The 23,995-nt window shown below is 34.3% G+C and overlaps 2 protein-coding genes and 1 non-coding gene across 4 annotated transcripts; 2 read left to right on the top strand and 1 right to left on the bottom strand.

The window, feature by feature from the left end:
- Positions 1-1,138: 1,138 nt before the first annotated feature.
- Positions 1,139-14,639, top strand: LOC136208502 (E3 ubiquitin-protein ligase UPL7). 2 transcript variants are annotated; one of them, XM_065999412.1, is made up of 15 exons: positions 1,139-1,295; positions 1,486-1,608; positions 1,861-2,101; positions 2,822-3,414; positions 5,334-6,305; positions 6,390-6,721; positions 7,587-7,865; positions 7,975-8,227; positions 9,539-9,709; positions 9,801-9,893; positions 11,087-11,194; positions 11,680-11,796; positions 12,067-12,156; positions 12,322-12,440; positions 14,181-14,639. In XM_065999412.1, exons 1-14 carry the CDS (start codon positions 1,272-1,274, stop codon positions 12,403-12,405), a joined length of 3,480 nt encoding a protein of 1,159 aa, XP_065855484.1. In that variant the 5' UTR covers positions 1,139-1,271; the 3' UTR covers positions 12,406-12,440; positions 14,181-14,639. The 2 variants fall into 2 exon arrangements, with proteins under 2 accessions (XP_065855484.1, XP_065855485.1); XM_065999413.1 differs by lacking the exons at positions 1,139-1,295; positions 1,486-1,608 and having other exon boundaries at positions 1,975-2,101; positions 2,817-3,414.
- Positions 13,632-15,678, bottom strand: LOC136208503 (GDSL esterase/lipase At5g03820-like). Its single transcript, XM_065999414.1, has 5 exons — positions 15,294-15,678; positions 15,084-15,214; positions 14,739-14,972; positions 14,194-14,452; positions 13,632-14,011 (listed from the first exon to the last, which is right to left on the bottom strand). The coding sequence occupies exons 1-5, from the start codon at positions 15,541-15,543 to the stop codon at positions 13,818-13,820; spliced, it is 1,068 nt and encodes a 355-aa protein (XP_065855486.1). The 5' UTR covers positions 15,544-15,678; the 3' UTR covers positions 13,632-13,817.
- A 6,841-nt stretch (positions 15,679-22,519) lies between these two features.
- On the top strand, positions 22,520-22,593 carry TRNAN-GUU (transfer RNA asparagine (anticodon GUU)). Its single transcript has one exon. It is a non-coding gene; the product is annotated as a tRNA-Asn (tRNA).
- The last annotated feature ends 1,402 nt before the right edge of the window (positions 22,594-23,995 follow it).

Below are 23,995 nucleotides of genomic sequence, written 5' to 3'. Positions count from 1 at the left end.
TTCCGGGGACAGGACGTAGGCTTGGAGGCCGAACCTGGATAAATCTGCTGAGTAACATATTTCTAACCTTAAACTCCTTTATATATTTATTGCTTGCTTAAACAAAAACTGACCAAGTAAAGAGGTCAAGCTGAGTTGTGCGCATTGAATATCTGAGCTCAGGAATAGACTCTAAGTGCTATCTCCTGACTCAAGTAAAGAAACTGACCTAGTCACCAGTTGACTAAGCCAGTATCTTGCTATTCACTCAGCGCCGCTGTTAAAACCTTTTTCTCACGAAAAAGGAGTCTGCCCTAACAAAAAATTTTAAACAGTTCCTAACCCCCCCCCTTGGAACTATACTTGTAACGTTATAAGGGACCAACAATGGAATAATCATTCATTCCATTACATTAAAGTTTGATTACATTACAAGTTTGATTACATTACATTGCATTACGGCATTACCAAATGGATACTAAGTGTTGTTAATTTCTCCAACTTGCATGATTTTTTATGCGCTAAATAATACATGTAGCAATATATCAATAAAAAAAAATTAGACACAAACAAAATATGCAAAGTTAATTCATTAAAAAAAATCTGAATTTATCTAACAGGAACTCGGTCGATAAATTGTTAAAAATATAATATAATTACTAACTTATCATCTATATCGGTTAAAATTTCACCAATTTTGTTAGATTAAAAGATAAAAATACTAATGTTTTTAAAGGCTTAATGCCTCCCTAAATTTATCACATCGTCACTTATCTCTATCTATTTAGCGGCTAATTTATCAGTCTCATCAATTTCAACAAATATAACACTTCATACTTTTTTATATGTTTATATGTTATTGATTAACCTCTTTAATTCATCGTGTGCGTATCTTATTAGCCTCTCAACTCACTTAATGTAACAATTTGTTCCCTGTTTTCTTTTATTGAACTTTGTTCCCTATTTCAAAGCAACGAGAAATAGTTTATAAGTGATAAAATGAGATAACAGAGAACGGTGGAAGTATCAAGCCAATTTTAAAAGATCGAGAGGTAAATGTAAACAAATAATACATGAGGAGCAAAGATAAATATTTTGTATACATCAGGACCAATAGTGCAGAAGTTAACAAAATAGCAAAAAGGGCGCTGGAAGAAATTTGGAACGCACGCGCCTAGACGTTACACAGTTCACACAACGGAGTAAACTGATTGATACCAGTTGACATCTCGAATCTTTCCCATACCAGTGATCCATCACGCCATTACATTCACTCTTCAGCTCCATGGTCCATGGATGAACCGCGAAAGCTTCAGGTGCTTCTCTCCCTTCTCTGAAAACTCATCCGATTGATCAAAATCGCGCCAATAAATTAGAATCTAACCGTTCGATTCTCAAAAAAATTCGTGATTGAACAATAATTTTGAACTGAACTGCTGCTCAATTTCTTTTTTCTAGATGCAATTGCATTGTATTTATGTTAATATGGATGGTCAATTTTGTCAGGTTTCCTTAAGGGGAGCCAGTGCTAGAGAGATATCGAGGGACGCCCTCCTTGAGAAGGTATCTCATGAGAGAGAGCTCCGTAATTATGCTAGGCGAGCTACTGCTTCTTCCATTTTCATCCAGGTGACTCACTTTTCTCTTTCTTGTTAATTGTGATTATACGCGATGATTATCTGTGGGAACGTGATTAAGGAACGATTATTTGTTTGCTTTTGTGATTAATGATTTTGTTTCTACAATTACAAGTCTAACTTTGCAATGATGATTTATTGGGGTGAAAGTCATATGATATGGATGGGAAAAGTTTTATTTTGTTCATTTTATTTTCTTCAAGTCTAGCAATGAGAAAATGGCTAAGTTTGTTACTGTTTACAGAGAGTCTGGAGACGTTATAATTTGACCAAAAAGGCAGCTAAGCAGCTTCAAGCAGAATGGGAAGACATGTTACATCACCATGATGGTTCAATGACTGCCAGCTGGGTTTCTATTAGGGTTTTGAGGCCTTTCCTTTTCTTTGTTGGGTGTCTGTCTGCTCGTCATGGGAAGATTTGCACCAGAGATATAAACTGTATGCAGACTTGCTTTAAGATTCTTTTGGAAAGCATAAGTTGTACTGGTATGTCAGTTTTAAATACCTATATGAGTTGGAATACAATTTCATTTCTGTTTTTCTATACAATCAGATATGCTTCTTGGTAATGCACTGTTATGTATATCATGGGTTTCTGTTTGTCATCTGGTTCAGAATGTTGAATTTGTAATGGCTAGATAACAAATCCTCATTTATAGTTTCATACTCGTTACTTCACTTCCATAGCAATGATTTTTCATAAATGCAAATGCTTTACCTAACCATGTATTGGTAATTTGTTTAGTGTAGTCATTTGCTGTATTTGACTTGTTAACCTTGAATAAAAGTAGCAGTATATTTCCATAAAAAAATGAAAATCTATTTTATGGCTATCAAGTCAACTTGGTATCACTATCCAGGCCTGCATTTCTCTTTTCTTTTCTAGTTCTTCCTTTTATTTTCTGTAAGAGTATTGAGTGTTTATGTGCATGGTATACCTATAAATTCCTACTCAAAAAGTATTTAGATTAAATGGGAGGGATAAAGCATAAACAAAATGATGGAATAGATCATTAGTTGCTTGCTGTTCTTCTAGGTTCCAATACATACTTCGGATCATCATTAAAACATTTTTATCCCTTGAACTCTTTTAAGGACAAAAATTATACTATACAGTTTCATCATTGACATCGCTCTTTCTCTCCTCAAACGGTACACTTCATAAAAAGACTGATGTACTCTTTTTTCCTTTTCTCTTAAGGGTAGATTCAAGAAAGAACTTTTGCTTCCTAGCATTGGGTTCACTTGAAGAGAGAAAACTATGGACGTATCAGTCAAAGAAGCTGATTTCTCTCTGCTCATTTATCCTTGCTGATTGTGATAAATCTCATGTAGGCAGTCGAGATATTATTGTTCTTACCTCTCTTGCAATGCGATTTCTTGTTGTCTTAACTGATCTGAAGGGGTGGAAAAGTGTCCCGAGCAGTAGTCTGGAAGATGCAGATGCTGCAGTAAATGATCTTATTAGGTTTATGGGAAGCTCTGGAAGTGGTCTTTATGTATCTATTGGAAGATACATCAATAAATTAGATGTTCTTACTTCTCCACAGACAAAAACTATGATCCAGGCAGATGATAAATTCTTAATTACTGCTGCTGCTGTAACCTTAGCTTTACGACCATTGAATGCAACAAATTTCACATCCATTGGTTCTGACCTATTGAATGTGCATTCTGCTGCTGCACAGTACTGTATGTTTCTACTCACAATTCCCAGGCTTACTCAACGTCTTCCAACTGTTCTTGTGTCTGCTATAAAGCACAAGTCTATTCTGTCTCCATGCCTCCAGGCTCTACTGGTAAGTTTCATTGGATTCTAAGCAATTTTTTTTGTAATTCTTTCAATGTGTAAAGTTTTCTCCACAATGTTGCTCCATAATTGTATGAACTTCATGTCCACATATATCCTTAAGTATAGTTCATGAACAGCTGGTGCCAATTTGTTGAGTGGTTATACATTACAAATGCTTGTGGGTTAGTTTTGATTTACTTGTAGTTGCTTTATCATAGTGGATCGAGGTAGATTACAATGAATATTGATAGGTAATGTATCAAGTAACAATTAGCATAACCTAGTCCAATTTACAGAGAACTCAGCTTAGGCAACTCAAGTGTTTCTGCTACTGAGGTAATTCCTGGACCATTCTTGAAGCTTCATGTTTCACATTTCAGACCTAACAATTTTAATCTATAGTCTTGTCTGGTGGAGTATGGTATTATTTTATCATGTATTGCATATGTACTCTGGAAATGACATTCCAAATATATGTGAGCTGCCCTTTTGGCTTCTGCATTTCTGGGAAAACTTCTTTCCTTTTTCTTTTCTTTTTTTGTCCAATTTCTACTCTTATGCTGTTCTAGTTTGATATTATTCCTAAAATTACGTCCAGCTAAGCAGGTGATCTTGCAGATGCCCCTTTCTAACCCAAATTGGAAATGTTCATGTAGGTATTTGGAAATAGATCTCTTGATGATGGATCTGAAAACACTCAATAAATTCCTGATTCTCTCAAGTTCAGCATCGTAAAACTTAGTCCCAACTCTGTATTACTATTACCTCAGTCTTCCCAATGAATTTGACAGGAACAAAATGCTTTCTTTCTTCATGACTGCCAATTTTGTGGCTGAGGAGACTGAAAAAGTTAGATTAGGAGGAAATAGATGTAACTGTTTGTTTGAAGTAGTTGCCTGATGTAGCTCAGTTTTCCTATTTGTGGCATATGAGTTCCATCATTTGACTTTGAGGGGATACATAGTGGAAGAGGGTTGCATAAATGTGACATCTTGTTAATTTTTCTCTCTAGATCAGTCTTTTCTGTTGGTTTTTTTGAGTGGTAATTTTTTATATTTTTCTGTGGATCACTCTTGTTTATTTATTTATAGGGTGGATCACTCTTGTTAGTTGGCATGTTTTGAGTGTTTTACACTGATGCCAACCTGTGATAATCTGTGCACTTGATCTATTCTTGAGTTGCATGTTTTTATTTAGTTATGTACCTTTGAATAGAATAAATTTGGATAAATATGAAGTCCTAATTTGGAGGGCGAGCCTTGGCGCAACGGTAAAACGTTGTTGTCGTGTGACCAGAGGTTACGAGTTCGAGTCTTAGGAGCGGCCTCTTGCCAATTAAATTGACAAGGGAAGGCTTGCCCCCAATACACCCTTGTGGTGGGACCCCTCCCCGGACCCTCGCTCAGCGGGGACGCGTAATGCGACCGGGCCGCCCTTTTATGAAGTCCTAATTTATATGTTGCATGTCTGTTTCAAATGCATCTGCAGTGAGTTCCTTGTTTACAGAAATTAGATGACATGAGCCTCTGTCTACTTGTCAATTCTGGAAGCTCCTTGAGACTAATTGCTACTTGAACCTGCTTCTGTTTTTCAATTGATTATTTATATATATATATATATATATATATATTTTGCAAAGTGCCAAGTCAATTTGCTGTATTGCCTTGTGTTCCTGCAAGTTGTGCTAATAAATTTGCACTGGCTGTATGGTGTGCAACTGAATGAGACACATCCAACTCTGTTAGTAATTCTGAGTATATACATCTATATTTCTTTTCTTTTATTATTATTATGCCTAAATTATTTGATGAAACTAATGCTAGATCATGTCTTGTATCAAATGCCTCAATTCATTGTTTCAACTTGTAGACACTTATGTTATACAAATTATGTGGGGACTGATCAAATTTTGGCAGATGATGGCAGATTTTGAAAGACAATATATTAAAAGAGATGTCAAAGTTGGACGATTTGAAAACTCAGCATTTTCTCAAGGTGATTCCACCAGTAGGTTGGGCTCTTGCAAACATTATTTGCCTAGCTTCTCGGAGCGAGACTGATTTTGTGGATCCTGGAGGGCTTAATCAAAGTCTAAATTATGCAATCTATATCCATGTTGTGATCATTCTTGCTGAGAGTCTACTGTCTTGGCTTCATGATAATGGAGGGACTGAAAAAGGGAAACACTATTCTGAGGTTGATGAGCAAGTTGGATATGAGAATGAGTCTCTTTGTCCCTTGAAGATATCTTATTTAGACTTACTGAGACCTGTTTGTGAGCAATGGCATCTTGCAAAGCTTTTGGTTATCTCAAAGAGTGATGCATGTAATTTTACAGTTGAAACTTCAATTGCACAAGATCCTAAATGCTCGAGGAAGTTGGAATTCCTTGATATTGCATATTACTATTCCTACATGCTCAGAATTTTTTCAATCTTGAATCCTTCATTTGGGCCATTGCCTGTTCTTAACATGCTATCCTTTACTCCTGGATTTCTTGTCATTCTGTGGGAAGCATTGGAAAGTTTACTTTTTCCTGCGAAGGGGCATACTTCTGCTGATAATGAATTTTCTAGAAATAAAGTTTCAGAAAACAAAAAAGATGGAGATATTAAGAAAACACAAAGGCAGCTCAATAAGGAAGGAACTAATAAATGGACCAATGTGCTCCATAAATTTACTGGTAAGTCCCAGTCTGGTGATGATTATGTAGATTCAGTTGATGCACAACCCAGTGCACAGGCAGACGATGCCTTGCAAGATATTTGGGATGTGGAACCTTTAAGGCGTGGTCCAACAAATATTTCAAAAGATATGTCATGCCTGCTTCATCTGTTCTGTGCTGTGTACTCCCACCTACTTTTGGTTCTTGATGACATTGAATTCTATGAAAAACAGGTATTTCTATTTTTTTGTATGGCCAAATCACACAAAATTATGTAATGGTTTTTTTATTTCAATGATTTTATGCATGTGGCTTAGGTCCCATTTGCACTGGAGCAGCAACGAAGAATTGCATCAGTTCTGAATACATTAGTGTACAATGGCCTGGCTCATGCAGGTCAGCAGAATAAATCTCTCATGGATTCTGCAATCAGATGCTTACATTTGATATATGATAGAGATTGTAGGCATCAGTTTTGCCCTCCTGTTCTCTGGCTTTCACCTGCTAGAAAGAGCCGACCTCCAATTGCAGTTGCTGCCAGAACTCATGAAAGCGTGTTGTTTAATCTAAAATCAGATGATGCTGCGATTATTCCAAGTGGAGGTTCTGTAATTACTGCTATTCCACATGTATATCCATTTGAAGAGAGGTGAGCATGAACACCTTATTGTTTCTCTTGTTCTTGTTTACTTGATCTGTTTGCACTTTTCCCGTGTAACACCATATAGGGATTGGTTCCCAGGAACGTCAACCTAACACTCTCAGTAGGCACTGGCTCCTTCCCTCCCACTCATCCCTCTCTCTCTCTCTGGGCTTAAGTACTTCTTTGTATTTATTTGCAAGATTGTAAAAAATGTTAAGCGCTAATCGGGCAGACAGGGCTCTCGAGGATTAATCGGGGATTAGTCGGGGATTAATTGGATTTGTATTTTGTATTTTTTATTTGTTAATCAACAAATTGTTATATAAATTCAATTAAAATATGTATTATTCTATTTAAAAATAACAATATAAAATTATTTAATATAGAAAAAACACGTATATTTGTAACATATATCTTTACAAATGTGCAAACATCAACATTTCAACAACAATATCATTGAAACAACTCAAAAGTGAATTATAATAAAGCAAAATATAAATTCACAGTAAAAAATGCTTTTGTTCATCGTTGCTTAGGTGGTACCTAGGAAGTGTCGAGGCGGAGCCCAGGCGGCTAAAAATCGCCTAGAGGCCAAAAAACGCCTAGAGGGACTAATCGGAGAAAATTGGCGCGGATTCTCGATTTTGAGTGCCTAGGCGGTCCAAGCGGCCTTGGTTTTGTAAAGTGTTTATTTGATTGTTTGTTCTTTCTCCCTTCTACCCTTTGTCCTTATCATGCCTGCAATTGCCTTCTCTTGGGGCATTTTTCTTTAACGCCTTTCTGGAATCGATTTGTTTGTTGGCATTGCATAGTTCTGATTTTTTTTTTCTGTGGCTGATGGGTTTCTTGACATCATTTATGTCTTTGACAGAGTTCAAATGTTTAGAGAGTTTATCAACATGGACAAAGTATCTCGAAAAATGGCTGGTGAAGTCACTGGACCTGGTTCTCGAGCAGTGGAGATTGTAGTTAGGCGGGGTCATATTGTTGAAGATGGATTTCGGCAACTAAATACTCTTAGATCAAGATTGAAGTCGTCCATTCATGTTTCATTTGTTAGTGAATGTGGCGTTCCAGAGGCTGGTTTGGACTATGGTGGATTATCAAAGGAGTTCTTAACTGATATATCAAAAGCGGCCTTTTCCCCTGAGTAAGTTTTATCTGTTGTCTTAATCTTGTTTCTTTGTTCCTTCATTATGTGCTCTCCCAGCATATACAGTTTTCAGCTTTTTCTTTACTATGCTGTTTTATTCTCTAAGGTATGGCCTGTTCTCCCAGACATCAACATCAGAAAGACTTCTAATCCCTAACACGACTGCAAGATATCTGGAGAATGGTATCCAGATGATTGAATTTCTTGGAAGAGTTGTTGGGAAAGCTCTTTATGAAGGAATATTACTAGATTACTCTTTTTCACATGTTTTTGTACAAAAACTGTTAGGCCGGTATAGCTTCCTTGATGAACTATCAACACTTGATCCAGAGCTTTACCGTAATCTCATGTATGTGAAGGTAAACCCTCTTGATCATCTCATAACCATTTCATTTGATGGGTTATTTATATTTTACGTATAAAGCTATGCTAAAACATTATAATCAAATGATTAATATAATTATGGGTTTGTGGTTTAACTCTTACTGGTTGGGGTCGAAATGTGTTATGCTTTTGATATCTGGTACTTATCAGATTCCAAACAAGCAACATGAAGATGCCTGCAAAATTGCTGTACTTAACTGAACAAATTTCTTGGCTGAAAATTATATATCTTAGCTTTGAGTTAAAGAAAGAGAAAGCCAAAAAGAAAAACAGATTGAAGATTATATATCTCAATTTTTATGCTCAAGAAAGAAAAATTGGTGAACAAGCACTAGATAATGAGTAAAAAAGACAAATCAAAAGATAGGACAGAAGAGATAAGCAAAAAGAAAGAAGATATTGGGATAGGTGGAGCATGGTTGGTGCAATATCTTGCAGCTGCTGGTTGCATGCATGAGCTTAACCAAAATTATATCAGTTAAGACTAATATTTACATCCTAAACTGAAACTATTCCCAGAGTCAAACATCCGTATAGTGTTGCAATCTTGAATACCTTAATGTCAACAAGTGTATGTGTCATTGGTGACTAGGGCATAAAGTATTTGCATTTTTCTCCAGCCAATACCATCTAGGTTTTGAGATAAGTCACGCTGGATTTTGTAATTCAGCCATTTTCTTTTAATGTTGTTTTTTGAGGATTGGAATTTTTTTTATATTATTATTGAGAAAAAGGCCAATTTGGCCCTTGTGCATGGCAATTATTATTTGTTAATTGCACAGAGTAGAGAAGTAGGCAGTCATTTGTGAGGGTGCTTGCTGAGGGTTGACTTATCGACTGACTAAGACAATTCATATTTAGCCGCAAGCAATCTATTGCATTTATTTTGTAGGAATCAGTCTCTGTACTTTTCTTATTCGACACAGAGACTTTATTAAATGATTCCATTGCATGTGCATGGCACATGCCATAGGCTAAACAGTTCCCTCGCGGCATTGACGTGCACGATGAAATCTTTCAGTAAGGGCCTATTTTGTCAAACATAGAAGCATAGGGGTCCAACCGTTCAAAAATGGCTTAAATGTATGAAAAAATAAGAGTATGGGCTGGATCATATAAAAACACAGGAGTGTAATTGTCAAAATGCCAAGCACAGAGGCCAAATAATGCATTTTATTCTTATTTATTATCATTATATTGTAAAACTAGATGAACAAGTTAATGTCTTTTTACCTTATTTATTTATTTATTTATTTTTATTTTTTTAATGGCTGTTGTTTCTACAGAATTATGAGGGTGATCTCAGGGATCTATCTTTGGACTTCACAGTTACAGAAGAATCATTTGGCAAACGGCAAGTTATTGAGCTTAAACCTGGTGGCAGAGATGTTTGCGTGACAAATGAGAACAAAATGCAGTATGTCCATGCAATGGCAGATTATAAACTCAACCGGCAGGTATCCATTTACTACCTTAGAGCAAATTTTGTTTTTTAAAGCTGCACCTTCTGTTTCTAGAGTTGCCTCATGCCAAGTGTTCAAATTGCAGATATTGCCATTTTCAAATGCATTTTATAGGGGTTTGACGGATCTCATATCTCCTTCTTGGTTAAAGTTATTTAATGCCAGTGAATTTAATCAGGTAATTCCTCCTGCACTTGTATTCAGCAAATAGCTTAGTCAAGCTCCGCGGTTTGGCTAAGTCTTTTATCCATTCAAAGAACTTGGAAGGATACGGTAACATGCTTTGAAATTCCCAATTTCGATCCTTCCCCTCTCCCTTCCTTCATGACAAACACACTAAATATGTGTTTAGTATTTGCGATCTTCTGTTTAACTACTCCTACTTTTGGCACACTGGATGGTTGGTGTGCAGTGTAAAATCTATGGAATATTTTGAACTTCCTAAGCTCAATTATATTGGGCGTGAACAATAAAAGTTCACACTTTGGTACCTAGATTACATTTTGTCCCGAAAATATACCTGAACTAACGATGACTGGACAATTTAGTACATTTTACCGGTCAATGCGGGTTTGATGAGTAAATTACACTAATGGTACCTAAACTTTACCCTAATTCACACTTTGGTACCTAAACTTTACCCTAATGAATCGATAATTTAGTATATTTGACCAGTCAACGTGAGTTTGACCATTTTAAATTAGAAATTTAGACCCATCATACACTCAATTAACATATGCAATACTACCCTTTAGCTCTACATATATATTAAAGTGTATTGTAGGTCCTAATTTTTAATTCAAAATGGTCAAACTCTCGTTGATTGGTCACTAACCGATCAGATGTACTATCCGGCCACCTTCACTTGAGTTATATTTTTAGGAAAAAAAAAATCCAGGTACCAAAGTGTGAATTAGGAAAAGTTCAGGTACTATTGATGTAATTTACTCTGACAAACTTGCATTGACCGGTCATCGTTACTTCGGGTATTTTTTTGGAACAAAATGTAATCTAGGTACCAAAGTGTAAAATATGTAAAGTTCAGGTACTATTGGTGTAATTTACCCGTGTAAAATCTATGGAATATTTTGAACTTCCTAAGCTCAATTATATTGGGCGTGAACAATAAAAGTTCAATAGTGTAAACAAATACACTGCATTCTTAACGGGGATATTGTTATTGGTTATTACTGAATCTTGAAATTGTAAAAATGGTCTTCAATCTTCATTGTTCATATTATGTGATATTTACTATGTAATTAGAATGTGCAGTAATAGGGTTGCTAACTTTAATTTATAGTGTAGAATGTTTCGTGTCTTTGTTCTGTAAATTGTAGGGACCCTAGTGCTAATTCTTGTTGCTTTATGCAGTTGCTTTCAGGTGGTGATTTTGACATTGATGTTGATGATTTAAGAAATAACACACGTTACACAGGTGGCTATTCGGAGGGAAGCCGGACAATCAAACTTTTCTGGGAGGTACTATTTTCTAATGGAGCTTTGGTTTTTTTACTCAAATGTTTTGAATTGTTTCTGTATACACTGGTATTCTAAAATCTTTATGCCTCACTTTTTTAATCTCTTGTCTGTGATTTTCCTTACAAATATTTTATTGAAGAATTGTGGAACAAACTGTTTTGAAAGAATTATGCATGCAAGATTTGCTTGAATTGAACAGTTTGAAATTCTTTTCCTAAAAGTTTATAAGATTTCTTCCATGTTATTTCCTGGTTTTCTGGATCCTTTTCTCTGTTTATAGTATTAGTAACCATAACATCTCCAAAGGGAGTCCCTTGTGCTTCCTTCTATATGGGCTGTATCCACCCTTCCTCTCTCCTCTTTTAATGGTAAAAGGTAGGATATAGGCTTATAGCTAAGACAGTCATGTCATGACCCAGCGCCAATGTCATTAGTCCACTTCCCCGACTTGATATATTTATTCTAATTTTCCACTTACTTTTCAGGTATTGAAAGGATTTGAACCAAATGAACGATGCATGTTGCTTAAATTTGTTACCAGCTGCTCTCGAGCTCCATTACTTGGGTTCAAACACCTGCAGCCATACTTTACCATCCATAAGGTATACTATTGAACTTGCATCTTCAGATCTTTGAGGAGCTTTACATATTTGGGTGTGATTTTGCTAGAGAAAAAGCCCCAAACCAATTCATTCCGGCTAGACTTCATTGTTTCTTTTAACTATTATTTTTGGAATGACATGGTCCCATGGAAACCCATGCTCAAATTTCCCCCGCTTTTTCAACAAAGGAAATTAAAAGATCAAAAGGCAACAACAAGAAGAGAAAAGAAAATTAATAGAATTGACAATGAGAAATTTTATTTCTTATAGGTCCCATGTGATGCCTCTCTTTGGGCAACAATTGGAGGACAAGATGTTGAACGGCTTCCTTCTGCTTCTACATGCTACAATACTCTCAAGGTACTCTTAATTCACTCCTCAGGTGCAAGTTGCAACATCCAGCATCTTTAATATTGTTTCCTGTCAAAATGTGTTTTGAGTGTGTACATGCATGTATTCTTTTTTTCCTTTTTATCTAACCTTAGTTATTCTTGCATGGCCTCTTTGTCGCTTGGATGGCTGCAGCTGCCAACATACAAACGTGCAACCACTTTGAGAGCTAAACTTCTTTATGCAATCAGTTCTAATACTGGATTTGAACTTTCTTAGGGATTATGTTGATATTTGAGCTCTTGGTGTTTCAGGTGAACTCGTGTTTCCTAAATCTTTAGTTTTGTATTGAATTTATAACTAGTTTCGATAACCATTTGTTATTAGAATATCTTATCAATGTAGTAAGTTATTCCATGGGTCACCATAAGAAGCGGTTACAAAGATTGTTTAATTTGTGTATGGTTCTACATCTACTTTAAGATAAAGACAATTTCAATCATGTCGAACTGTTTTTTTTTTTCCTTTATCTAAATAAATTGGCAGGGGAAGGCTTGCCCCCAGTACACCCTTGTGGTGGGACCCCTCCCCGGACCCTCGCTCAGCGGGGACGCGTAGTGCGACCGGGCCACCCTTTACTGCGTAACAAATGTGAGCCACTGTAGCGGAAAATGCTCCTAGGAAATAAGAATGGATAAAAGAGTTCATGCATGCGAAATAGCTCTCAAGAATGATGAAGGGGGGAAATAGGAAACAGAATAATGGAACTTGAGAACTAAAACACTTTTAGGTTATAGAATGGGGTCAATTAGATATATTTGGAGGATAATAAAGATTTTGAGAATGACTGAGGGATGGGTCAGGGGGGTCATACCAGGAGATTTCCTTCTTTACAAGGAGAAATGAAATATAAGAACAGAGAAAGAGAACAGAGGTTAGAAACGATTGGTACTATCTAGGCTGAAAATTTTCAGAAGAAAACATGGCCTTCCTCTGTAGCCCTGGCCCATTTTCGACAAAATAAAGAGGCAAAAAATTTGGGTTAATTACACTAACGGTCCTGCAAGTATCGGAAATGGAATGCTATTGCCATAAATCTTAATTTCTTATTATAAAACCCATCACAATATGATTTCACCAGTCATCCTTTTGCCTCGATTCCAGCAAATATAGTCACGGAGATGACATGTAGGAGACACTTAAACAAAATTTTGGCATGTGAGAAAACTAAAAAATTAAATTAAATGCCAACTCACCAACACCCAACTCGTGGAATTTTTTTCTTAGGTGTCTCCCATGTGTCATCTTGGCTATTATATTTGCTGGAATCCAGGCAAAAGGACAACCGGTGAAATCATATTCAAATTGTGATGGGTTTTAGGTTAAGAAATTAAGATTTGTGGCATGGGTCATGGGTGTAATTATCCTAAAAATTGCGACAAAGGACAATGTAGAAGAAGGCACTCGCAGAACCATAACTCTTTTATTGAAGCAGATGATGAATGTATTGAAAAAGAAGGAAAACATTAAATTATCCCTTTACACAAGGTCACACATCAGCCAGCGTCCAATTATATGTTTCTGGTAACTTCCACATATAGCTAACTTATGTAACAGTAGAACTGCTTCAAGAAATGAAGAATACTACATGAATAAAAATTGTAGCTAACTTATGCAACAGTAGAACTGCTTCAAGAAATGAGGTCAAATCCCTGTTCAAGTAGAATACCAGCCAAGACCTTATTAGCAGCTTCAGAAGGATGAAATCCATCCCAAAACACATATGATGTAGCATTGGAGCATGTCCCCAAAGCCCTTGCGTTGCACAGGACTGAGGTCTCTAATGTACCTGTTCCGCAGCAAGACCTTCTGGCCTCAAGGAACCCTGTAAATCACATCGTAAATTAACCCGAGTTATTTTTTTCTCAACTATTTTTATCCATATCAACATGCTGGTGAATGCATAATATGTTTGTGTCGAATGATACATATACCGTGTGATAGTGTGTGTTTCTTGTATATATATCAATCTACTGATGATCTACTTGTTGCAGAGTGGTGATTTACCATTATCACTGGGTTTCATGACCATATCCATGAGAGGCTGGTAGATATCGAAGACAACAAGTTTGAGGCCAGGAAGGGAACTCTTCAAGCTTTCAGAAGTTGTTTTTAGTTTAGCGTTGAAGGAAATGGCATCATTATTTAACCTCTCTACACACTGATTGCTTCCTCCTCCTCCAAAGAGGGTTATGGCTGCTGGTAAACACCCGGTTGGTGGTAGGTTTGTCACTCCAATCCTTCTTGCTCCAAGGTTGTATAGATTCTGTCAAATGCAATACTTAAGCAACATGTTTCTTCTTTTAAGATATCCTAGTAAATTTGTTATTTATTCATATATCAAACTCGGTTTGTGTAGATACATTCGACTTTGACATTGCGCTACTTCAAATATGCATAGATAGGATAACTTTTGTGCAGAATTTTCTGAATAAAAGTGCTGACTTGGTTTAGTGCGTGCATGATATCCTACCCTAAATCCTGATCTTTGGAATTTCATTTTTTCTTTGCATACATTTCTTGGGAAACAAATAGAACATCAAATTTGATACCTGAATGAAAGTGGAGTAGTATGTCATAAGATTATCAGAGAACCGATCGACTGGGTAGATTCTATTAAGAACAGGATTGATATAGTAATTCTGAACAAAATCACTGCTCCCTGCACTTAAGAGATGTATACCAGCAGAGAACATGTCCTTAGCCTTTGCTTGTCCTACCATGCTCACAACTCTTGTCTGGTACTCCTTATAGTTATTTAACTGCTGGGTGAGCGAAACGGCACTCTACAAAACCCACAAGAAACAGTCAATAATCCCCAACTTAATACGAATAGAGAGAGAGAGAGAGAGAGAGAGAGAGAGAGAGATAGAGAGAGAGAGAGATCAGTGTTTTACATATAGCCTGGATGTGCCATCATAGAAACCAGAAGCAGCTGAGGCAAAGTTAACACCAGTCAGGATTCTCATTCCTTGAGCATCTTGGCTAAGATACGCAGGTGGGTACGAGTCGAAAGCGAGATACTCCGCTGTTCATGAACAAAATCCATAAGACTAGATAGAGCTCAATATTAAGAAGAAAAGTAGTAGATTAGAGAGAAATCTTACCAGTGAAATCTGTAGCTAGTTTGCCATTGCAGAATCTCCCGGTCGGTTTATGACCAACAAAATCTCTTCCATATGGTGGAAAATTTGCCTTGATTAAAGTATTGAGATTATTGTTATTACCCACATCAACAACAGAATCCCCAAAGATAATCAGAGCTGGAACAACGGGGTCTGCAACTGCATGAGCAGCCATGGATGCTAAAACAACAAAGTAAACACAGGTGCGCAAAAACCTCTCAGAAAATCCCATATTTATCTGTCTTATTTTCAAGTTCTTGAGTTGTTGAGTTAATGTGGAAGAGAAGAGGCAGGTTTGGGACAATTTAAGAAGGAATTAAAAGGTCAAAGATGAGATATAATAACTGTATTAAAGAGCATAGTTCCAATAAAGCTGTTTCATTTTCTGGGAAAAATGGCATTTCTAGTGCTGCATAAAGCTTTTTGTGTATTTTGTCCACTAATGTTTTAAATCTGTACCTATTAGGCTATAACCAAAAGTGTAACCTTTACTTGTCGTGTGTATTTCTAAGTTCGAAGGGAGGTTAGAACTTAAAGGGGAAATTTTTAGTGCCTTTTTTTTCAATGATATCATATATCACATTATTTCTAAAAGAGGCTAGTATTACTCTGTTTTTCGGGTAAAACGCATGCTCTTGAATTATAGTGTTATTAATACTCAAGTGCTTTACATTAATTAATATTGAAGTCCAAATTAAAAAAGATGCATGAACAAGTTTGACTATTTCACCATAATTTAAATTATGGTGAAATACCTATTTTATCTTAATTATTTTGTTTATTTTTAACAGATTTTTGTTGTTGATTTATATTTTAATTTAGGGTTAATTATAAATAACTACCATGTGTTTTGGCTGATTTGCAGACCTCTAACTGTGGGTTTTTTTGTGCAAACGCAACGTAATTCTGTGGTTTGTAAAATTTTGCATTTGAGTTCACTTTGTCAGAATTTGATCGATAGCAACTTCGAAATAAAAAATTTCAAGAGTTAAATGATATTTTAAGCAATTTTAATTCTTCAACTTTTTAAGTTTGAGGTTATTCAGATGTTGTTTTTTATGAGAGAGAAAGATAATGTTTAGAGAGAGAAAACTCCATAAAATGATGATTTTGAAAAATTAAGAATATGGTTTCATAGTAAATATGATACCGAATAAATTTAATTCTCGAAAATTTTCATTTTGAAATCGTTATCGCTAAATTTGGCAAAAAAAAAAAACAAAATACTACAGGTATCGGTCTGCAAATCGGTCAAATTAGAGGGTAGTTATTTCCTTTAATCTAAAATAAAGAATTTGTACGTCAAAAAATAAAAGTGTTACTAATATTAATAGATTAGGATTTATATATATTCATTTGTTTCTTCAAATAAGTGGGCTGATGATAGGGGTGCACACAAAAACCCGGAAAACCGAAAAACCGAAAAACCAAACCGAAAATAAGGTTAACCGAAACCGATGGACTAGTGTACGGTTTTTAATTTTAAAAATAATGGTTAATGGTTACGGTTACGGTTTTTTTGTTCCAAAAACCGCGGTTAACCGAAACCGACCGAATTTTAATTAAATATTAAAAAAATATAAAAATAAATTTATTTATATGGGTAAACGATTATTTAATCCTTATAGTTTTTCATAACTCATTAATCAATCCACTATTTAATTATAAGGTCTCTAATTTTTTTTACTTTTAATGGTTTGGTCCTTCTATCAAATATTAAATACGTAAGTAACTCTCAGTTGATTTGTTACTGTCTCTCTAATCTAATTTCAGTTTATGCGACTTTTTTTTTTCTTTTATATTTCTGGATGTAGAAACAAGGATAAAAAATTTCTACTTGTTTTCCAAAACTTTATAGTCATAAGTTTTATTATGGGCATTTTGCCTTTTTTTTGTCCGTTTAATTATTCTTTAACACATTTTTAGACGGAGATTTGATATACGGACTAAACAATTTAACGGAATCAAAACTGAAGGATCATAATGCACGTACATATCATTTTCCGCAATTAATCTCTTCAACTCGCCATTGAACCGCCGTCTCCCTCACAATAAAAATTAGAATTCTTTTATTATTTTTATTTCTATTTATTAATGGTTAGAAACCGAAATAAAAGGTTAACCGATCGAAATAATTGGTTAATCGATTAGTGGTTAACCGAATTTAATGGACTAATGTATGGTTAGTGTTTTTAAAAAACCGATTAAATGGTTAACCGATCGAATTAACCTTAATGGACTGGTTAACCGACCACGTGCACCCCTAGCTGATGATTCCTTCTTTTCTTTAATGATAACACTGCCACAAAGACAGAGGCGTCATTACGACGAAATGAAAGTGCTCTGCATGTTTATTGGGTACCAACTTACTCTTGACACGTGTTTGCAATTTTCTACTGTATTCATTATATTTACCTAACATAAAATAATACTAGTAGGAATTTTTTTTTTTAAAAAAGCATAAACCTCAGCAATTAAAAAAAAAAAAAAATCATTAAGCCAGCCACTATCAATTTTTCTTCCAAGTTTGGTTTTACAACCATCGAGAATAAATGATATTATTTTATACATTGTCTTTAAATTGACACTTTCTTAAAAAAAACTGAAGCTATTTTCGTGCATTATCCTTCGTTTGAGGGGTCTGTCTTAGATGGAGAAGGATCCTGCTAATACCTTTTAATGGATATGTCTCTGCCATAAATAGCTATAAGATTTCTATTGTATTAAGCATATGAAAAAAAATCACAAGCAAGTGGGTTAAGGATAAATCCATAGATTCAAAAATTGTGATTTTTTTTTTTGTTTTAGAAACAAGATTTGGGATTTTAATTGCTGGGTTTTGGAAAATTTAAAAAACGAATGGGTTCTACTTTGAGTTTGACTCTATAGTTTAGGAGGACAAATGCTTTTTATGCCTTAAAAAATGTTACTCTCTCCGTTTCCTTATATAAGTCATTTTATCAAATTAGTTTCTTCCTAAATATAAGTTATTTTAGTTTTTCAAGAGTTTTTAGTTTAGTTTTTCGATTCAAGCATTAAATTTTTATCTTAGTCCATATGTTTTTTAACATTCCAAAACTTATTCCCCAACAATAACACGAGAGAAAATTATTTTTTAGTTAATCAATATTAATTCATAAATTTGATTTTATATTAATTGTATTTCTTAATTTATGTGAATACTCTAAAATGACTTGTATAAAAGGAATAGCGGGAGTATGTTTATGCTTATTTATAAATAAAAGAATGTTTAGTTTTAGAAAAGATCATATGTGGTTTGTATTCTTATTAAGAAATTTCATGAGAACAGTTTGATTTTAGTGATACGGTGATTGTTAACATTCCATGTCCGCAGAAAGTTAACAACTCCATATATCACATTAGCAAATTGAACCTATTATGTAAATAGAGACTAACATTGTTTGATTGTTTTAACCAAGAAAGGATTTCCTTGACATGTATTGCTTTAGCCATTTTAGCTTCCAAAATCCCTGATAAAACTTGAGAAAAACAAGAGAGAGCTTGCCAAAGTATTTTCCACATCTTATTTGTCTCGTGTTTGAGAAGATAGTCGTATCGACGTTTATCTTCATATAATTCTGCGGTGGACAGGAACAACAGTACCGAGCCCAGGTACAAAGAGGTTTGTAGGGGGGTTTGGCAGCTGCCAAAGTTTAGTCCAACTCACGGAACCAGTCCCACTGTTTTCTACATTTAGCACTTGAGCTGCAACTATTTAATGCCCCGATTTAACACTGTAAAGACCTGGCTTGTCATGATGCCATATTAGCTTATTTTCCCCCGGGTCTGACAATGCATATGGTGAGATGCTTCAAAAGATATTAAGACATTATTCATGATAGATCTTCCCTCAACAAAATCTGATTGCTGAGAACCAACTAAATTCGGAAAATAGGATTTCAGGCGGTTTTGTGAAGACTTTAGCAAAAATCTTATACACAACGTTACATACATAGACATATGGGCCTAAAATCACGAAAGGACGTTGGGTTGTCAATCTTAGGAATAAACACAATCAAAGTGTCATTAATGGTTGGCGAAAACAAAACTGAACTTAACCATTGAGTGAAGCAGCAAAGACATCTTCTTTGATGACATGCCAAAATCTCTAGAAGAAGCACGAGTTCAAGCCATCAATACCTAGTGCTTTTTCGGGTTCATATAAAAAGTCACTATCCGGAATTCGTTAATGCAAAAAGGTATATGAGATCACTTTTGACCATATTGCTTAAATCGGCATTGATGCAATCAACATGTGTGTACATGGAATGATCATCATCAAATAGGAAAGTAAAATATTGTGTGACATATTGAGCTAGAGCCTTGGGATCATACGTCGATCAAGTATTTCCTCTAAAAAGAATTCTCAATACCTCTCATTTTCTTCCAAGTGAATTCATACCTATCTAGATCAATATCCAATAAATTAGAGTCCAAAACGATTTCTTTAAAGCCTCGAAACATCCATTCCTAGTGAGGGTGGTTACCATTGTTCTCACTGGGGCTAATGAGACCATTAAAATCTTCAATGACACATCAAGGAAGGCGATAAGAATTCTTAAGAGGATGGAGAATATTCCAAGTTACATGGCGCTGAGAGCGGTCAGGGACCCCATAGAAAAATAGTGCAGTTTCAAAATCATCACCAGAAATAGTAATATCTATATGGTCCTTAGAGTAGGCAATAATGCCAATACAACCACTTTTACCATTACAATCAACAAAAAGACAATAGTCATAACCAATATTACGTTTTCTTTCATTAATATGAGGTGAATGAACAAACATTTCAACAAGAAAAAAATTCGGCTTACAACTCCTAATAAGATATTTAAGAGATACAAATTGGCGTGGTTTTACGAGTCCACACACTTCCAACTAAAGCCAATTATTTCTCTTGACGTGGCATCTCCTTGAATCCGACGATAAAATTTGTTTGTTGGATTTGTTTCTATTTGAGATCACATAATCATCCATATGAGTGTTTTTTTTTTTTTGAGGGAGAAGGAATAGTTTGAGGGGAACCTGTAGGCACATGCCTCTTCCTTTTCCTTTCATCAACTAAGGCTCTGTTATTTGTCACTTAATTACAGTATCAGTAATTTCAGTTCAGTTCAGTAATTTATCATTACTTATTATAATTATAATTGTTTTTTATAATTATTTATTATTATTATTATTATTATTAGAACCATTATTATTTTTATAAATTTTTTTATTTTAATTATTGCTATTTTTAAAAGATTATATTATTATTTCAGTTTCAGTAGAATTCAGTTTAGCTCAGTTTACTTAATTTCAATAATAATAAAAAATAGAACCTAAATCCATATCATCATCCTCTTTGTCACGAGTGTTCATTGGTTGGAAGTCCACCCGAGCAGTCTACATAAAAGTTAAGATTGTACTTCTTCATTTCATGGTTGTTAGAAATTAATAATGCCCTTATATGATTATTTCTTAATTGTTAGAGATTACAATAAAAAGCTATTATTAGGCCTCACCTATCAAGTTAAACTTTTAGTTGAATTAGTATTTTTTATAATGTATCAGAGTCCATTAGACTAAATGGTCGAGAATTCAAATCTGGACTACTCCATTAATCGGTGAAATTTTAACATATAATAAGATAGATATATGTTGTACACGTTTCAAGCCCATGGATCATTTACGTGCAAGGGTGTGTCAAAGATAATAGTAAAAGTTATTTTTGAACCTAACTATCAGCTTAATCTTTTGAATTAAATGGTTTCTTGACATGGTATTAGAGTCTTTTAGACCAAATGACCGAGGGTTGGAATCGTGATAACTTTATTTATGGAGTCTTAATCATCAACTTAAGCTATTAATTCAATTGGTTTCTTGACATTAAGTGGATAATTCAATATTTATATGATATTAAATTAATTAAAATAAATAAAATAAAATGTAGAATATATGCACCAAAACTTTGATTTTTAGAAGCAATTATGAATAATAATAAAAATCCCTTTATCCGGGCAGCCGCGAAAAAGGTTTAATTGAAATTTTGAATTTTTTTGAATCGAATCGAAAATTCGAATAAAAAGATTTAAAATTAGATTGAATCAATGATTTTGTTTTAGAACCGAATCAATTTGTAAAGAGTAAAACCTCACATCAATATCCAAAAAGGGAATAAAACGATTACAAAGAGCAAAAGAATCCATAAAAGATACAAGAAAAAACACAAAAGAACGATAAATTGTATACTTCCCGTAATTCCAAATCAGCAGAAAAGCAACTGCAATCCAATCTTCATCATTTAATCCCTTCTGAATGATCGGATTTGAGTCATTTATTTTGTTGCAACCATGCAGATCTATTAATCTACGGACAAGATTAACCGTTTCCACTCTTACTAAATTCGAAAAAGGTATAAATGAAAAAAATATATAAAGCAGATACAACTCAGGCGGATAAAGAGATCCGATAATGACAACAAAGAAAACACCTTAAATGTATAAGCCAAACTCGATGGAAGGAGGAAGAATGAAGACAATTCCCTTCTTTCTCGTTAAAATAGATCCGCAAAAAAAAGAAGTTTGATGCTTAAAAGATTATAAGACTCAAATAAGAGAGGAAGATGATAGAAGAAAGGAGGGAGGGAGGGAGGCTGTTGCGAAGAGGTAAAAGGGAAGAAAAATTTCATGTAAAGGTAAAATGAAAGAAATTTTTTTTTATGTAAGATATGCGTTAATGATACTATGGTGATTCTAAGCTTATTTGATTTAGATTTTTAGGATTATTTATTTAATTTCCATCTTTGATTTGAATAAGTACCGATGATTAACGAGGTAAAAACTACTGATATATATACATATAGATTTTTTTACCGTGTATAGGATTTTTTTTTATTTTATAAAAAAGATAAGTTTAAACTCACAACCTTTCTATTCTAGGATTAATTACAAGCGTTTTTTTTTTTCATAAAAAAAAGTTACAAGTGCTTTATTTTTTGAAATTTTTATTTGTTATTTATAATACCATAGAAAAAGAGTAAGAGTGCTAATATATCTTTATAATCACGCAAATAATATACAAATAGAAAAAGAAAACTCAGGTCAAAATTTTGAGAACCAACAATACTTCCTTGAAGAGCAAATCTGAAATTGATAATAACTATTATTTTAGCGTTTTTAATGATATAAATGACTCAAAGTTCAACAGCTGGAATAGCTCAGTTGGTTAGAGCGTGTGGCTGTTAACCACAAGGTCGGAGGTTCGACCCCTCCTTCTAGCGTTTCTTATACTTTTTTCTTTCTTCTCAAAAAAAAAAAAAAAAAATGATTTGCAACTAATCTACGGCCCAAACAAGCTATGCAATCTTAGAATCGATCACCATTGATTATAATGTTTATTAATCTCTACCATTCAATTATATTAATAGATAATTAATTATTGTAACCGGTTAATTGGTTCTTTCGATCTTCTACTCTCTCCGTAATTCTTCCATTGTCCACAACTTATAGTGAAAAAAGAGTCATGGCTAAAGAAATCCGTATATCTTCCTTCTTAGTGTGTATCATCCCTTGCCCCTACAATTCTTCAATCAGCTTCAAGATCTTGTTAATAGCATTTTGTGGAACGCAGCTTGACAGAACTTTCCATTCAGCTAAGAAAAGTCGATGCCTCTGCTCTTTCTTTTTTTCTTGAATTATTTCTCATCTTTCTACCCAACTTTTCCTATCGACCATGCTCATACTCGACGTTTCTAGGAAGGCTTGAAGGACGAAGAGAAGGGTAATTACAATATACTCATACTACTATCTTATTTCCTTTTCCAGTTTCGAATTTGGGGATTTCTTCCCAATCCCTCAACAAATTGAGTTGCATCCTTTTTCCCAATCCGCTCATCAAATTGAGTTGCAGGCTGCAACCTTTTCTTCCCGTATACATCAAGCACACTTATGCCCATATTTGATTTTGCCAATTTCACATAATCCCTTCATCCAATCGTGTTGCAGGTTGCAAGTTTTTCTTCTATACCCTATGCTTGCTTGGCCCAGGTTGAATTGAAGTTCTGCCCTCTTCAAGTAAGCACGCCTTGTTATGCTTTTCTTTTTTTTTTCTTTGATTTTATGGTTAAATTCAGTATTTTGTTGCTTGATTTAAGGTGTATTGTTTAAACTAATGAGGTTTGCATTTTCTTAAATTAAGAAATGTATGTGAATCCGATATGAAAACTTGAAGAAAAACTACCATCAATAATGGTAACACTAACAACTAAAATTTCTTACTACTTCAAGATATTGTTGCATGCATTAGATTAATCTTATGTGATTAGGTAAAAATATAGGAACTAATAAATTATTTATCTTGTAATTAATAATCTTTAAAGTTTCAACATTAAATATTACCTATAATAGCAGGTTACCATTTTTATTGATTTTAATTTACACATGTTCTATTACTATTGGATATTAAAACAAAGTATGATTACTTTGATTAAAACAAAATAATAATAGAATAACCCTAATCTTCAATTCTATTATTAAATAAAAAAATATGAAAAACAAATTAGAACCAACTGATATTTTTATGTAAGTTGATACTTTTGGTTCTCGGTTTTGGATTCGAATATATAAAAACTGACAGTGTTAGTTAACCCAACCGTTTATATTATTATTTATATATTTCCAATA

This window comes from Euphorbia lathyris, chromosome 10 (genome assembly GCF_963576675.1).
Source record: "Euphorbia lathyris chromosome 10, ddEupLath1.1, whole genome shotgun sequence".
In the NCBI taxonomy this organism is placed as follows: Eukaryota; Viridiplantae; Streptophyta; class Magnoliopsida; order Malpighiales; family Euphorbiaceae; genus Euphorbia; species Euphorbia lathyris.
Note: the sequence above shows the minus strand (reverse complement) of the source record. Positions and strands in the feature narration are given on the sequence as shown.